The sequence below is a fragment of the Equus przewalskii genome, chromosome 25, assembly GCF_037783145.1.
Source record: "Equus przewalskii isolate Varuska chromosome 25, EquPr2, whole genome shotgun sequence".
Classification (NCBI taxonomy): domain Eukaryota; kingdom Metazoa; phylum Chordata; class Mammalia; order Perissodactyla; family Equidae; genus Equus; species Equus przewalskii.
Window position 1 is genome coordinate 41540498 of NC_091855.1, and position 16783 is coordinate 41557280.

Below are 16783 nucleotides of genomic sequence, written 5' to 3' on the forward strand. Positions count from 1 at the left end.
GACGCAGAGATGTGTTTGAGAGTGACACCGTGCACAGGAGCACTACCCGTCCTGGATGATGTGGGAAGGTGGGTGCGGTGAGGAATAGGCAGGGCCAGGTCTTGAAGGGCAGCCTTTGAGTATAATATTCTAGGCTTAGACCTGCTCTTGGAGCTGTGAGGAAGGAGGCCCAGGCCTTTGTAGCCTCCTCTCTCTGCCAGATAGCTCTTCAGAGGTGAAAAATCACAGCCTGGATATCCCTGCCCTGGAGCCACGGCTCTTAGCAGGGCTTAGAGAGCCTCCCGGCAGAGTCCCAGCTGGCCTGCAGCTTTCTGAGGCCTGAGCGCTGCGGGCTCTGCCTCCCCGCCCGACTGCAGGGCAGCTCCGTGAGTTCTTCCTGAATGGGGTCAGTGATGGTTTGCTCTGGCCAACTGGCTCCATAACCACTGTGCATGGGCAGCACCCCTGCTGTCTCCCGGCTTCAGAGGAACACAGAGTGCTGTTTAGGGTGGCAGAAAGGCATAGCTGAAAGAGTCCTGGCCTGACCCGGCTTTACCACCAATTCGATGAGTGATTCCTGCCTCTGAAACTCCATTTTCTGGTCTGTTACATGAAGTGATAATAACAGCTTGTCAGATTGTTTTGAGAATTAGACACAGTGATGTGGAAGCATAAAGGTAGGCTATTTCTCTTATGCAAGGTGCTCCCAGTCCGGCAGGGGCAGCAGCCTGGGCGCCGGGCAGGGCAGGGCTCAGAGGAGGCGCCTTCTCCGGGAGGATGTTAGGAGGCGCTTCGTGGAAGTCCCTGAGCAGGCCTCAGAGGATGCTGGGGCTCGTGAGGCAGAAATGGGAACATGCTGCTTCACAGGCACAGGAACCACCAGAGAAAGGCAGGAACGAAGCATTTCAGGAAGAAACGTTGCACGTAACCTACTGAAGGACAGCAGAGGTCAGGCAAGAGAGCAGCTGGAGGCTCAGCTCCGAGTGTGAGTCCAGGGGCCTTGGATGCCAGCCAGAGCCTGCTTTCCTGGGGCTAGTGTGTGGTGTAGCCCAAAGAGACCCCCCAGTCTCCAAAGTCCTTGGAAGTCTTGTGCTGTATTGTAAAAACTTACACAGGGGCTGGCCCCGTGGCTGAGTGGTTAAGTTCGTGCGCTCCGCTGCAGGTGGCCCAGTGTTTCGTTGATTCGAATCCTGGGCACGGACATGGCACTGCTCATCAAACCACGCTGAGGCAGCGTCCCATATGCCACAACTAGAAGGACCCACAACGAAGAATATATGACTATGTACTGGGGGACTTTGGGGAGAAAAAGGAAAAAATAAAATCTTAAAAAAAAAAAAAGCTCGCACAGATGTTACATTCTACTCCATGATAGATCTGTACTTATTTCCCTATTTTGAATTATTTCCCATTCAGTAAAACCGATGCCCCGGAAGGGTAGTCAGTGTTCTCCCTGTTTCTCCACACACCCCTAGAGCACACCAAGCTGTTGGGGTTCCCACTCCCAAGTTGGAAGGATCTGCTCGAGGCAGAGGGGCCTATTTTGGGCCTCAGTAGCAGAATGCAGGAGGGGCCAGCTTAGAGAGACAGCCAGCTGCCAGGTTTGACCTCAGGAAGCCGGCACAGCAGAGATCAGCCAAGCCAAGCATAATGAGCAGAGTGTCTTTACGTGATCTGGTCTGGAAATAACTTCCCTCCACTGCCTTCCTCCGTTGAAGTAAAAACTTAAGAATAAATACTGGTTAAAGAAACAAATGCATTTAATTACCTAGTTCTTAGGCTCATAGTGTCAGAATGGGCCATATCAGCCAAGAGTCTAGTTTTATTGATGGAGAGACTAGCTCATAAAGTCAACACTGGCAGAATCAGGGCTCAAATCCAGCTGTTTGCTCAGTTGTGTTTTGGTAGTGCACATCCTTCCTGATTCCCTTATGCAAACCCTGATATTGAAATTTCACTGCTCGCCTCCTGGGGCACCAAGCACCTAGAAATAGAGCTGGCAGCCCGGTCAGGATCTGAGCCGTGCTAGGGGATGTGGGCCCTGCCCACCTGGGAGGATGTGAAATTCCACGGATCCCATCCGACACATTTTCTTCAGTTGGAAGTGACGGAGAGACTGAAGGTTTGGTTCCTACTTCACCTTCAGTTTCTCCAGAGGCTTTTTCCCGACACTTACCACTCTTTTAAGCAGAAGTGGTCCACTGCTGGTGGGCAGGCCTTGAGTTGGGTTTCTGACCAATGGATACCAAGGAGATAGACTGCTCCTGAAGGTCTCTCCTTTGGGCAGCTTTCACACATAACTTGTTGTGGAGGTGACCTCTGAAGAGACAGAGGAAGCTAGTTGTGACAGGGCACGCGATTGGAAGCTGCAGGACCTGCTTCTGGTTCTGACTCTCACTCACTAATTTGACTTAGGCAAGTTTTTAATCTCTGGGCATCCCTGGCCTGATCAGATAATGATAATAGCACTTGTGACCCCTTCATGGGGTGTGTTATGAAAATTTAGTAGAAACAAATACAAAATGTTAATCGCTCAGAATTGCCTAAGTAGGAGAGAAAACGGCAGTGTGGAGTTGTAGTATATCAGACTCTAGGCTGACACTAACATGTCATTGATCCACCCCCAAGACAAACCATGTTCTTGTTATGTTTCGAACAAGAAAGCAGAGTTAAAGAGATTCAGCAACCTGCCCAAGATCAATGAGACAGAGCCAGTACTCAAATTTAGCTCTAAGTGGCTTCAAGTCCACTTGCTCAGAGCAGGGCCTGGCATGCAGTGAGCACTCCATAAGTAGTGGGTGCTGCTGTCACCATCATGGTGCTTCCTCTCTAGTTCAGCCCAAAGGTGGGAAAATTCAGTCCCAAAGAGGGAACGTGACTACCGGCCCAAGGGTCCAAAGCCCGCTAGGATCCATGTGCTAATCATCCAGTGAAGGATTTGGACAGGCAGGGCCGTGTGAGCCCTGTGTCAGGGAGGAAATAGAGGGGGAGTTGAGATGCCAACCTTCAGGTGCCCCTCCTAGGCAGCAGGCCTGGGGGGATCTCAGATTCCTTTGAAGGCCAGTGTTGTACCTTACAAATACCTTTGCATATTTTACATATTTGCATTTTAGTCTGAGGAAGTAAAGAGGGAACAGTCAGTACCCATGAGGAAAGACTCCAAGGGAGACGGTGCCTGACCCAAGTAGGTCACTCCTAGGGAAAAAGGGGACTGGAGGAGGGGCTGGGGGCTGGGCCAGCAAGTCAGAGTGTAGGAGGCCTCAGGTCCCAAAGTAAGGATTTCCCATAGGAACCAATATGTTCCTGACTGGGGAACAACAGGAAGAGCTATGCTTGTGATGTTTCATGTGAAAACCTGAGCTTAAGGGGCCAGGCCGAGGCAGACAGACTAGTTAGGGGCTGCTGGAAAGACCCCCAAGTGAGGGAGCATGAGGCTAGGATCTAGACAGGCCAGAGAAGGTGGACCTGAGAGACAGTTTGCGGGAGACAGCATTTCCTGTCCAGTAGAGGGCAGAGAGCGAGAGAAACCAAAGTCAGACTGGGGAAATGGGCGTTGCTTTTGTGAGAAGATGCTAACTTGGGTTTCCAACACAGGGTTGGAGGTGATGCCGAATTTGGGCACGTCCCACAGATGTTCTCTGCACACTTTATGCCAGGCTCTGTGTGGGGCGAGACGTGGCATTCACTCTCAAGGAGCTCACAGTTCAGTGGACTAAACAGAAACTCAAAAATTGGCAGTGAGCACATTCCTCAGGACACTGAGGTACAGGATACTACAGCGGAGCAGCTGGGGAGAAGAAGAGGAAGCTGCCCACACTGCCACCTGAGGAGCCAGGGAGGGCTCCACAGGGACAGAGACCCACTTAAGCTGGGCTTTATGGCTTTATGGGTCCTGGGGGGTTGCCAGTTAGGGAAGTGCAGACAAGCCTTCCCAGCCTCTGTGCCTACACGCGTGATGGCAGTAAGGGTCCCAGGGGGTTGGAAGAGAGGCATGCTTGCTAGCAGGTTGAAGGACTGATTTCCTGCAGGCCTTGGAGCTAACTGGGCTGAGACAGAAAACAGGAGTGGCAGAGATTGGATAAGAGAGTAAGCAGATGTGATAGCGTGGACAAGAAGGCCAAGGACAGCCAAGCAGGACCACCTGGAGAGAGCCTGGAAGAATGGGTGGCTGAGTTGAACAGTGACTGGGGACTCTTCCTTTGTCTGGTCACCTCTTCCCTTCTGGCTCTGTACCCACCCTGTCCTATCCCATCATCCACAGGGGACAAGAGGAGAGCCACGACAGGAGATTTCTTCTGGCAGACACCTGGTGTCATCAAGGTCCATGAGCTGGCCCCACGAGGGGTCTGGACCCTCCTCCAGGGCCCCAGAGCTTGTTGGAATCAGGTAGACAGGAGGGTTCTGATAGGTTAGCTGGGAAGCCTCATTAAAGATTGAAGCGGTGAAGTCCATTTGACGGCTGGCTGGCATATCGGTTTCCCACTGTGTAAGCCAGGCAGCTGAGGAAGGAGAGGTAAGTCGCCAGGATGCGAGAAGCGCAGCTCCCAGACTGCACCAGGGGCCAGCCCGTAATGGTCAGCAGGGAGTGGACCTGCCACTGCTTCTGCTTCTGCCACTGCGACTGCACCATGGTTTGCAGAGTGAACTGTAGGTGACGGGAGCTCCTCCCTCTCCTTCCTGCTCCTCACGGGCCTCTCCTTTTGCTCCCAGCTGCTCTGGGGTGGGGGCGGGGAGGCATGAGCTCTGGATCCTGGGATGAAGTCCCTGTCCTTGAGCAGTGAGAAGGTTAAGATGCTGTTTGGCACTGAGGCCTTGCAGAAGTGGTGGGCAGAAGCAGCAGCATGCGGACTGGGCATCGGGAGGTATGGGTTCCTGTCCCAGCAGCACCCTTCACTTGAGGACGTGTAGCCTTGGACGAGTCACTCACGCTTTCTGAGCCTCAGTTTCCCCATCTGTAAAATAGGTCTGATAGGCCTCACCCTGGATGGTTGAGCAGATTAATCACAAAAATGATGCAAAGGTACTTTGTCTCACATGCTATAAAGGCGTGACTAATTTTTATTGTTCTTTATTCTGTTTGAGATTCTTTTCAAATGTGTTATGCGTCCCAAAATGAGCTTATTAGAAAAACAGAACAAGTGTTTTACTAGGAAAGTAAGTGGCCCGAGGACCACAGTCTGAGTAGGACCAAGCAGGCTGGTTGGCAGTGTCCTGGCCTAGAAGCCGGGAAACCTAGGTTCTAGCCCTGCTGACCCCGGTTTAGGACATGTCCCTCCCTTTCCCCAGGCCTCAGGACTGCCCTACGCAAGGAGAGGGACAGGGAGGTGGTGCTGCTCACTAGCACCCAGGACGGCCCGGCGGGCCCACTGCTCTCAGTGTCAGAGTGAAAAGGCCGTTCCTCTCCACCCTACCACGTTGGTGCTTAATTGCTAGAGATGGTAGGTGCTTCCGACCGTGTGCCTTGGGCAGTTAGCCCCTCTGACTTGCACTCTCCATGTCTGCACATGCTGACCTTCCAGGTCTACAGGTCATTTAGACACTGGCCTCTTAGACACAGCTTTAACTCTTTGTCACCATGGGGTTGAACCCACAGATGGGGGTGTATTACAGGGTTGTAGTGGGGATAAGTCAGCTGGCTCTGGTGATCTGAGTAAAACAAACTGCTTCACATATCGGCCCGCTGTGAGCCTAAAGTCATTAGCAAGAACAGAGCAGAAAAGGCACTAGAAAATTCACCCAGGGTAACGTTAAGCAAGCAACTAAGCTGGCATGAGAGCAGGGAGGTGGCAGTCAGGACTTGTCTGCTGCTGAGCTGAGTGCAGGAGGCGGGTTAAGTACCACTGCCTTGGCTTCCTCAGTGCGGAGGTTGGGAGGCAGCTGCCTGTCTAAACAGAGCTGAGCGGCAGTGTGCTGGGGTAGACAGAGCTCTGGGCTGGGAGACGTTTGTCCTGGGCACTGGTCCCAGCTCTGCCACCAATTCCTCTGTGACCTTGGCAAGGTGACTCTGAGACCACGACCAGGCCAGGTCTTAGGCCCAGGTCACAGACTCCGTTCCCACCTGGACACTTGCTTGCTGGGCAGTAGGAACCTTGAAACAAGGAAAGGCGTGCTGGGGACTTGGTCCAGGGACAGCTGCACCCCATCTCAAAGTGTCACTCTAAGTCAATCCAAAATGGAGGGACCCTCTGGAGAAAGGAGAAGGAGCTGACCAGAGAGATGGTGGAGGGGAGAGGGGGACTCAGGAGGGCTTGGGACAGTGCCCAGCCCAGACCAGGTGGCTGTCGCTTGTTGGCCATAAATTCCATCAAGCATCACTGAGCAGGTGCTGGATCCTTTGTCTGTGGCACTCCTGGGATCTCAGGTTCCATCTTTTCAGGAGGCCCAGGGGATGCCTTTCCTATAAAGACTAACTGGAAACTTAGTCTGTCCCTCTGTCCCAGAGGAGCTGGGGGCTGGTGTCCCAGAGCCTCATAAATGTTAATGAGTAGGCAGGAAGACGGCCTTTCTCAGGAGGAGGTGTCAGCAAGGCCTCGCCTCCTCTGCCAACCTGAGGCTGTAAAACTTCAAGTGCAGTGCCTGGGACAGGAGCTGTAACAGCCTCTGCCTGCCCTGCACTTGCCACACTCGCGGGGATGAAGTTACAGAGGAGTGCTTGTCCCCTCTGTGGGGACTCTCAGCCATTTATCTGTGTGTTATATGGTAATGCATCCTACTTGTGCGTAATTTGGAAGTTCAAAAAGAGGAAAATAATCCCACAATCCAGAGAGAGCTACTGTTTACATTTTGGTGTATTTCCTCCTTTGCAGAGATTTAGAACTAGATGATCCTTGGTTCCATCCTTCTAACTTTATAGGAAACTGAAGCCCAGAGAGGACAGGGTCTTAACTACTTAGCAGCAGAACTCCAACAAGAACTTGGGTCTCCTGGTTCCAAGTTCGCTCTGAAGGGGATTTGTATAACTGGAACAGTCCAAAAGAGGCCAGCCAGGAAAGAGGAGGGACTGCAAAACAGGAGTGAGGCGCAGTGGGAGGACTGGGGCTGTTTCCTCGGTGAGAACTGGATGGGGAGCGTGAGCACTGTTCTCCACTGTCCCAAGACCCAGCAGGCCATCACCTGAAAGGCCGCCTATCTGGTCCTGATAGGGACCATTGGGAACAGTGCTAGCAAGATGGATTTCAGCCCATGAGGAGGAAGATTTTGTGGCAGGAGATCTGCCCCTACACTGGGACTGCCTCCAGGGTTTCTCCTCACTGGGGCAATTAAGCCCCTTCACACGTATCAGCCCATCACTGCGAGGCTGGGCCCTTCAGGTTCCGTATAGCTTTGTGAGCCTGGGATCTGGATCTTTCTCCAGGGACAGGAACATCTGTTTGCACACTTGATCCAAGTACTGCGTGGACGGGGCACCGAGGCCAGGACAGGCAGGATGGCAGCTGGCAGGCAGACCCACTGTCTCACTTTCCAGGGGCCATTGGGTGCTGAGAGGCAGCCGTGTGGGCGGGGCTCCTGCCGAGAAAGGAGTGCGCCAGGACGCTTTGAACGGCAGTCCTCTGCCTCCTCGCCAAGGCAGCCTCTCAGCACCCGGCGCTTTCTTTTGCTCAGCTCTGCTTGCTCCTCTTGAGGACCCTCCACCCCTCTCCTGCCAGCTCCTCTTCCCCACCCTTCCTTCCTCTGGAGGTGGAGAAGTTCAACAGCCCGTGTCTAACATGTGCTGAAGTCACGGTGAGCCAGCGAGGGGCGTTCGCTTTAGAGTCCTCTGTTCCTGGGTTTAAACGTGGTCTTACTGTTTACCTGCTGAGTGGCCGAGAAGATGTCACTTAAGTTCTCCAACTTTCCAGCTTTCTTATGGATAAAATACAGATCATACCAAGGCTTCCAGGACGAGTGTGAGGATTAAGTATCATTTGTGAAGTCTTTGGCACAGGACCTAGCACATAGCACAGTGACTACTCAGTGACCATGAGTTCTCACTCCTCTTATCGCCTCCCATTGTATTTTCCAAGTACCACCCCTGTTGGGGACCTGCAGTGTCTCACCTGCTCTAATGTCTCAAGGCTTATGAGGCACAGTCCTCAGCAAAGCCACTGACTGTTGCGAGCTGTGAGGTGAGAGCTTCAAGAATATGTCACCTGTCCCAGTCTCAGCACCTGGCTGGAGACCTTCAGACAGTTTGCCTGGGGCCCTATCATTCATTTACTCAATAAATATTAATTATTGACCATATGCCGAGAACTACATTAAGTGCTGGGAATACGGAGGAGAACTCAACAGTCGTGTCCCCAGAGATGACAAGTCCAGCCGCCCTGTTTGCCTGGGCTCTTTTCACTGTCTTTCCTGGTGTGTACGGGTGTACCTAATGTGTCCTAGTGGGCGAGGGGCTCGGCACCAGCGGAGTCCCCATGAGGAGGTGCCCCCTGCACGCCAAACCTGACTTAGGCCCTGCCTGTCCCTGCCCACCTCTCAGCCCCGCAGCAGGTCTAGGGGGAGGGGGCGTCAGCCACATCTGGTGCATTCTCCTGGAAGCCTAATCATGTGCAACCAAGTTTTCACTCCCATCTGCCCTCCCCTGCCCCTTCCTGTTAAACAAGGTCAGCTTTCGCAAAGATGGTCGTGCCTTGTGTTGGAATCCTTTGTCCAAGACAGAGGCTGTAAAGGCCTTTAGAAAGGGTGCAGTACCGGTACTGAATATGCTCTCATCCCACCTGGGAACAGCCCACCTGTGAAGGATGTGGTGACCATTAACACCCGCTCACAGGTGAGGAACTGAGGGGAAGTGGCCTGCCCCAAGTCCTCGGAGTCCCAGGTACAGGTACCGTCAGCCATCTCACCTGCATGTGCCACCACTCAGAGGTGACTTCAGACCTCCTGGCCCCACTTTCTCCCTCAGGCTGGCCAACAGCAGTGCCTCAAGTCAATCATACTCTCCCCTTAGGTCCTTCAGCATCTGCGGTGCAGGGCCAGCTCCCATCTCCTGTGGCTGGCGTCACCTCCATTGCCCCCTCCCAGGTATGCTCATGACTGGAATGTGGCCAGCCTCAGCCCGTCTTTGAGTCTGATTTCCTTCTCTGTGTTCCCTACCTCATGTCTCCCAAGGATAAAAGACCTCCTCCGAGTCACCACCGTGTTTTGTAAGAGTAGATGTTTGATAGGACTTAGACCTGAAGCTGGAAAGTGGGCCTCAGAGACAGTGAGAAGTCAGTTCCTTCCCCAAGAAGCATCATGGTCCAGTGGGACTTAGAGCAGATGAGCCTGGATGCAAGTGTCATTTGGGGTCTTGCCCCCTGTTCCTTGCTCCTCTCTGTGTTCGGACAGGAAGTCCGTCAGGGTATGTGTCACTCTCTGCCCTGGTCTGCCACCAGGGTGTGAGCTCTGATGCCATGGGCCAGACCCACCAAACAACAGTAATTCACAGGCACCCTGCTTCTCCTGACATTTGTTTGATGTTCCACCTTAATTTTCCTTTCCTCTTTCCGTGTGTCTGTAATGTGAATAGGCTCTTGATTTTGACTCTGGCGAAACCTACTTGAAGTGGGTGAGAAAAGGATAAGAGTTGTCTTAGTTGGAGGCTCCCCAGTGGGTGGGCCAGACCTCTACCTCTTGCAAGGTCAGCTGCCAGAATGACAAGCTTGTGACACTAAGGCCAGGATCATGAGCCTCATGGCCTTAGGCAAGTCCCTTTGCCTCTTGGAGTCACCACCACTCATTCTGTGTACCTCCTGGGGCCAGGGTGGGACCTGCCGGGCAGTGAGGGCAGACAGCAGGGGGTCGGCAGAGATGAAAGCGCCCTGGGAACAGGCTGAGGGGCCTCTCCAGCAGCACCAGCAGACCTGGCTGGGGGCGAAGGGCCATTCCCGTGTGCAAGTCCACACGTGGGTTAATGATTAGCGAGAGAGATTTGACTCAGTGGAGAGGTCCACCAAGAATTTGTTCTACATAGTACTAAGAGCTAACACTGTTCAGGGCTTTATGGGTTACCAAGTGCTTTTTCTCACGCAGCTCGCTTATTCCTCACCGCAGCTTTGTGAGCTGCCACTATTAGTATTAGTATTAATTTCGTATTTCTATTTTATAGATGAGGAAACAGGTGGATTTACACAGGCGGCACAGCTAACAGGCGTGGGCAGAGCTCAGGCCAGTCTTCGTCCTCACTCCCGCTGCCTGTTCAGGATTGTCGTACCTTGTGGGGACAAGGCAGTTAAATGTGATCTTCAAACGAGTGTCTCCATACGTTTGCTTTACAAAGAGGGGCACTGCATGACTGCAGAAGGGGACTGCAGAGTCAGCACGCAGCTGCAGGCAGAACCGAGGGTTGTCCTCTGCCAGCGAGCACGTCTGAAGCAGAGTGCCCTGCCACACAGGCTGGCTCAGCAGCCCCATCTCTTGGGTCTGCCCCAAGGCCTCTGGTCGGCAGTGGGTTCCTGGTGCTGGCAGTGAAGTTAGCCGGGAAGTGTCCCTTGGTGAGCCTCCTCTCCAACAAGCGTGAATTGGGGGGTCCCTGGGTTTCTGTGGCTCACCTCTGGTTTTATTCTCATATGAGCCGGTTCGGCCCCATTCCTTCACCTGTGCTTTCCCCATTCTTGGTGATTGCAGGTTCCCTATACCCTTCCCAACTCTGTGCGATAAAATATACCAAGGATCTGATGTGAGCCAGGCCTTGAGCCTGGAGGGAGGAGTAAGAAATGTGGTCTCTGCCCTCAAGAGGCTCAAGATCTCGTAGGGAAGAGAAGACATACCCTCAAATCCCCGTAATATTAGTTAGAAAGTTGCGTTATGAGAGAGGCCCTTGGGTATTAGGCAGGAGGAGCATGAAGACAGGGGAAGACTTCCTAGAAGAGGCAACTGTGGAGTTGGGCCTTGAAGGCCTGGCAGGTGAAGAAGGCGTCCCGGGTGGGTTGATAGCCCACACAGAGACAGAGAGGTGGGAAGCCCTGCCTGTCACCAGGCTTAGGGAGCAGATGCAGAGGGTCCACGTGCAGGAGGGTCCGGGAGGAGCGGCTGCAGGGTGGGCTGGAATCTTACTCGGTGGAGCTTGGACCTAACCTCACAGGGGTCAGGCCTGTGTTTTCCAGAGGTTACGGAGGCTGCGATGTCAGTGTGGAAGACGGACGGGGGGAAGGGGAGACAATGGAAGCAGAAGGTCCCGTTGGTAGACTGAGGCATCCGTCCAGGAGAGAGATGCTCAGGCAGCCACGTAGGAGAGACGAATGAATTCTGTAGGGATCTCAGACACAGCAGCCATAAGACTCAGTGGCTAACGAGACATGGGAGGTGGAGAAGGGGGAGCTGGGGTTCCCACCTACTCCCTCAGCTGGATCCTGAAGGCAGGAGTATGGCTGGCCTGAGGTGTGACTCCATCTTTGCTTCTGATTGCACCATGCAATGAATCATTGGGACTAACTGGACACTGGAACAAATGAGAGTGATGACCAGCCACCCACATGCTCCCACCCTGATATTTCAACGCTGAAGAGGCGCCTAAATGGGCCGCTGCCTGGTATTCCCCAGGGATCCTAGACAGTTCTGAAGGAAAGACCCTCCTCCCTGTCTTTGCCATTGGTGCAGCTGTGGCCGGTGAGTGGACTAGGCCAGGAGTTTGGAGACAGTGGGAATCTCACACCTGCTGCAGATACCCTGCGTGACGCTGGACAGACCCCTTCCCCAAGCCTTAGCTCCCACCTCTAAAACAAAGGGACTTTGCTTCCTAATGTTTAGGACCCTCATAGCTCAAAGCAGACTAACGTTTTCTTAGTTTAAGAAGAATGAAAGGCTTCATGCAACAAGTGTTGTCTCTTTCTGCTCTGTAGAATCTAACAGTCCAGCTCTCTGGTTTTGAAATATGTCTCAAGTGCAGGGGCCAGAGCCCCCTGGGAGCAGCGAGGGCTTCTGTCAGACTTCGCCCACCCTCTGGAGGAACAGTCTGGCTGAGGGGGTGGGGAGGAAGTCCAGCCCAGCAGAATGAGGACCCCAAGTGCAGGGCCGCAGCAGACCACCATGGAGGTAGCTGGCAGCCATCTGGAGTCCTGACACACAGATGGGAAACGAGCCCGGGCCAGGCCGGCAGGTGCAGAGAGACCTCTGCTGCCCTAGCATTGCAAGACCTCGGTCCTGGCCAGGGGACGTGTGGGCTCTCGTTCTCAGACCAGGTGCTAGACAAGGTCTGCAGAATAGGGCTCAGCCCCTGCAAGAAGGACAGAATCCCAATTCAGGAGTGGGCCAGGTCTTAAAACAAAACATAATTCCAGTTGTCTGACCTGGAGCCCAAGGCCCAGGCCGAGCCCAAGGCTGGGGCCCGGCGAGGGGCAGAGCAACTCGGGCCTGAGCCCCAGAACGCTGGGCTGAGACGTCTTGAATCCCTCCTGCCTCAGCCAGGATGCGTGGGCACAGCACACAGCCTTTGGGGGACACGTAACCACTGTGTGCACACCAGGCAGGGCCTGAGAGCACCACCGAGGGCTGCAGCCCCTTGTGCCCATGGCTCCTCTGGCAGCATGCCAGCCTCCCCCTCAGTCTTCATTCTTCAAGCCAGTCTCAGTCGAACACCAGTGTGATTGAATTTAAGGGAGAAAGTGGCATTTTGTAGGTAGTTTGAGTCTGGCTCTGCCACGTGCTGTCTGTGAGGCCCTTGGCAGGTCACTTACCCTTTCTGGGCCATTTCCTTACATGTTACAAGTCCTGTGGGAGCTGTCTTATAGGGTTTGAGAATTTAAATAAATTTAAGTTAAATTAAGAAAAGTGCCCTGGCACCACTGTAAAGTAGCGTTCTCGTATTCTTGCTCTGGTTTCCTGGAACGAGGAGAGAAGGAGCCCTCACACTGGGGCCTTGTGAAACAGGAGAGAGATCCCCTGTTGGGGATTTTTTTTTTAATTGGGAATCTTTATTTTCTTTATTAAACTTTTACACTTTCTAATGTCTATACTGAAAATATATTACATGTTATTTATAGTCAGAAAAACCAATTTTTTAAAAAGAGCAAAATTATTATATGTTAAATAAATAAAGCAAAAAGAATGTGTTTAGAGATAGGGAAAGAAAACTAATCTTTATTTCATGCCTCCCGCATGCCAGGCCACCACGCCAGATACTGACATAAGTCATCTGTGTATGAAGTGCCCAGACATCTTCTCTCCTGCCCGTCCTCTGAGAGCACAAGGGGTGCTGAGCAAGGACAGGGTCAGGCAGGTCCACCCCGGGGAGGACTTCCTCCTCAAGTGCTGGGAGGCCTACTTCTCCCCCCACCAAGCAGCAGGCCCACTGCCCACCATCTGGAGCCTCCCCTTTTCCCACCTGAAACATCCACATTGGGGCCAGGAGCGCAGCAAAGCATAGCTCACTGGAAACTTGGCTGAAGCAGATACTGGGGCCCAGGACAGCGTGTCCTGAAAGCGCCCACTATGGAAGCCAGCTTTGGGCATGAGAAGGGCACTCAAGCACAGAAAAGGGTTCCACCCAGGTTGTGTCACACTTGATGTGGAAACAGGACCTTCAATGGGTGGGTAGATTTGGGACCTCAGTTTCAGAAAGAGCTTGGTCACCTGGAGGTCACAGCTTCCGTTGCTGAGATTATGCTCAGAGGGCCTGCCTGGAAGGCACAGAGGGTCCCGGTGCTGGGCAGGAGGTTGCTCTAGAGTCAGATGATCTGTTTCAGCTTTGAGACTCTGTTACTCTCTATCCCACCGTGCCCCTGATCTGGGGACAACCTGCTAATCCCACAGCTGCTCAAAGCACCTGCGGGAGAGGCCTTCTGCACATCCTGGATTGTGTGTAGGCTGAGTGTTCCTGTCAGCTCATTCCAGAGAGGAGACAAAGCCCCTTCCCCATCGAGTCAGCAAGGCGTGAGCAGCCTGCCCAGAGTCCCTCCCCTGTCACTGCGACTCTGTGCAGTTCCTCAGTGACACCTGAGCTGGCAAAAAGGAACAGTCGGCTCTTTCTCAGGTTGGGGCAAAAGCCTGGATTTTCTTGTAAATGTGGCACAGCACCAGCCCCCGTCTGAACACGGGGTTCACCTGCTCTGGGGCCCACCCTTCAGGGTCCAGGGTGAGGGTGTGGCCTGGAATCTCCATGGGTGCGCTGTCAGTGACAGCCTCTGCCACCTCTGCTTCTGCCTGCTCCTTCCCACCCCACAGCTGCAGGCCCCTAGAGGCGGGAGGAGGGCATCACATGGCAAGGAGGAACATGGGCTGGGGCTCAGACAGCCCGGTGCTAAACCCTGGCTCTGGGACTTACCTGCTCTAAGGGTCACTCCTTTGCTCAAAAGTGGAATAAAATGGATCTACTGGGTTTGGTAATGCGAAGTCCACAGGTGATTTTAGTTAGAACAGCTTCATGAGACGAGGAGAGGCCAGGGCCAGATGTTAGAGGGTTGAGGCGACAGTGGCAGGTGAGGAAGTAGAAACAGCAAGTGCACTTTGAGAGGGAAGGAGAGAGGGGTCGATAGCTGAAAGGGATGTTTTTGAACCATGTCAAAAATGTAATCCCATTTATTGGCTCCGAGAGAAGAGCCATGAGATAAGAGAGAGAGAGGGATGACTGAGTGGACAAGATGGGGACGGGGTCACACGGGACAGAGAGCTAAGCTAGAAAAGTCAGGGCCCGTCTTGTGGGAGCAGGAGGGGCAGAGACGGGTGGCGCCCCAGGAGTGTGCCGGGGCCTGTCCTCTCCGCTAACCACCGTGCTGCTGTGCTTCTCTGCCCGCAGGCCCCTCCACCCAGCGGCAGGTGCAGAATGGCCCCTCTCCTGAGGAGATGGACGTCCAGAGAAGGTAACCCCCCACCCGGCGAGGGCCGGCCTCGGGGCCCGAGGTGCCCTTCAGTGAGCAGAGGACACACCTGTGGCTAGAGCCAGGCCTCCCAAGACACGGGCAGGGGGAGCAGGCCTGACCAGGAGGAGGAGGAAGCAAGTTCACTGCTGCTTTGCTAGAGCAGTGATGGTGTGTGTGGTTCACAGAGATAGAGCACCGCTGACTTCGAGCCAGGCAGCCCTCGTGATAAGCCAGGTAGTATCCTGAGAGCTGTCCGTTCTTACTTAAGTCAGCCCTCCCGAGTGTATCAGGAGGTAGCTGTCAGAACTGGAGGGTTCACTAACGAGGCGAAGGCCGTCCTGCTGGAGATGGGTAGACACGACCCACCCGGGTCTGTCTGGCTGAGGCCTTGGCCTTCACCCCGTCCATGCTGCTCTCCTCACATTCTGTCCGAAGGTCTTGTGAGCTCTGGTGCTGCCGCTCTCTCGCTGGAAGCCTTGGGCAGATCCCATGGCCTCTCTAGGGCCTCCACCCACTGCCTGCTAACCTCCCAGTGAGGTCCAAGCGGGCAGAGACCGTGAGAGCACTCTGTGAGCTGAGCTGCACTTCGATGGCTCGGCCAGGGCCGTGTTGATGTCGTCGTTGGGCCTGCCTGTGCAGGAGGCAGCTCCCCAGGGATATGGGCCATGGGATGACACCCACCCCTTCCGAGGAGCTTCTGCAGGGTTAGAACCAGGGGGTAAGGCCAGTGCTGTTGTGTCCTGAAGTTACAGAAAAGGGCATGGTGGCCAAGGAGGGAGCAGCCTCCCCTGGTCACATTACCAGGAGTGGCAGGGCCAGGGCTTGAACCCCGTCCGCCATCGCCCGGCAGGGGCTCTGACTCTCCGAGAGGCTTTGAAGCCCAGCTCTGTGGGAGCTGCGCTGAGGAGGGACGCCTGGTCAAAGCCATCCTCACCCAGGGTTCCTGAAGAGGGAGTGATTCCAGGGGCCTGTGGCTAGATCAAGTAGAGCCCAGGCTGTGGCTGGGGAGGCACTTGTTCCCACCCCTCACCTAGCTAAGAGGCCCTCTCAGGACGTTCTTTTCTCTACTCCCACCCCACTTTGCGGAATGAAAGCCAAGGGTGAGTGCTCTCTGGGGCGCCTTCTGGCTCTGATGTCTTCGTGACCTTGGGCAAGTTACTGCTCTAGGCCTCACTTTCCCTGTTTGAAGATAACGATGTGAATCCTTGCTCTGCTTATCTCAAGCACAGGAGGTACACGTGTGAATATGCCTCCTAGAGAGTCCTTTTTATTAATTCCCACGTGTTTACTGATCCAGTGGGTCTGGCCTGTCTTGTAGCTTCTCAGGAATACAGGACACTGCAGTTTTTCAAAGGGCTTTTATACGCTTTGTCTCCTTTTAATCCTCACACTAACCCTCAGGGGTTGCTGTTACTGGTACTGCTTCTCACGTGAGCCAGCTGAGGCTCAGAGAATGGAAAGGACTTGCCCAAAGTAGCCAGGAGTTAGAGGCAGAACCAGAACTGGAAGCCTGCTCTGGCCCCAGCTCAGCCCTCTGCCGGGTCCCAGGGCTCCTCCACCCAGAAAAGGGCATGCATGAACCCCACCAGACTCAAGGAATGAATGTACGGGGGCACACAGGTCCCAAACAGATCCTTCAGTTGCTCTCTCAGCATTGGTTAAACACAGCGCTGCATTATCTTAACCCCATCCAAGTCCAGGATGCCCAAGGCTGCTGGCTGCAGAGGGCGGTTCAGTGTTGCCTGCAGTCCACTGTCACAGGCCAGAACGCCCCCTGGGTGTCAGTGTGTGAACTGCAGGAGTCAAACCACGGAACAAGGACGCAAACCACAAACCCTGGTCCCTGCGGGTAACACAGGGGGAGCCCCAGGAGAGAGACAGTTGGTGCTGGGCCGCACAGGAACCTTCCTGTTTTTACAAAAACAGTATCATAAGTTCGCACCTGATTTTTAAATATTTCCAGAAGTCCTCATTTGGCAAGGGTTTCTAAGCATGTGGCTCCTGCTGGGGAGGTTTGAGTTTGGGTGATGTTTTGGCAGTTAGAC

The 16783-nt window shown here is 54.0% G+C and overlaps 1 protein-coding gene across 14 annotated transcripts in view; it reads left to right on the top strand.

Annotated features, from left to right (window-relative positions):
• EVL (Enah/Vasp-like) overlaps positions 1–16783 on the top strand; it is a 160342-nt gene that overhangs the window by 123984 nt on the left and 19575 nt on the right. For all 14 annotated transcript variants that reach the window (XM_070593208.1, XM_070593214.1, XM_070593211.1 and 11 more), the window contains one exon: positions 14675–14738. In XM_070593208.1, coding sequence (XP_070449309.1) covers positions 14675–14738 — 64 coding nt within the window. The remainder of the gene's footprint in view (positions 1–14674; positions 14739–16783) is intronic.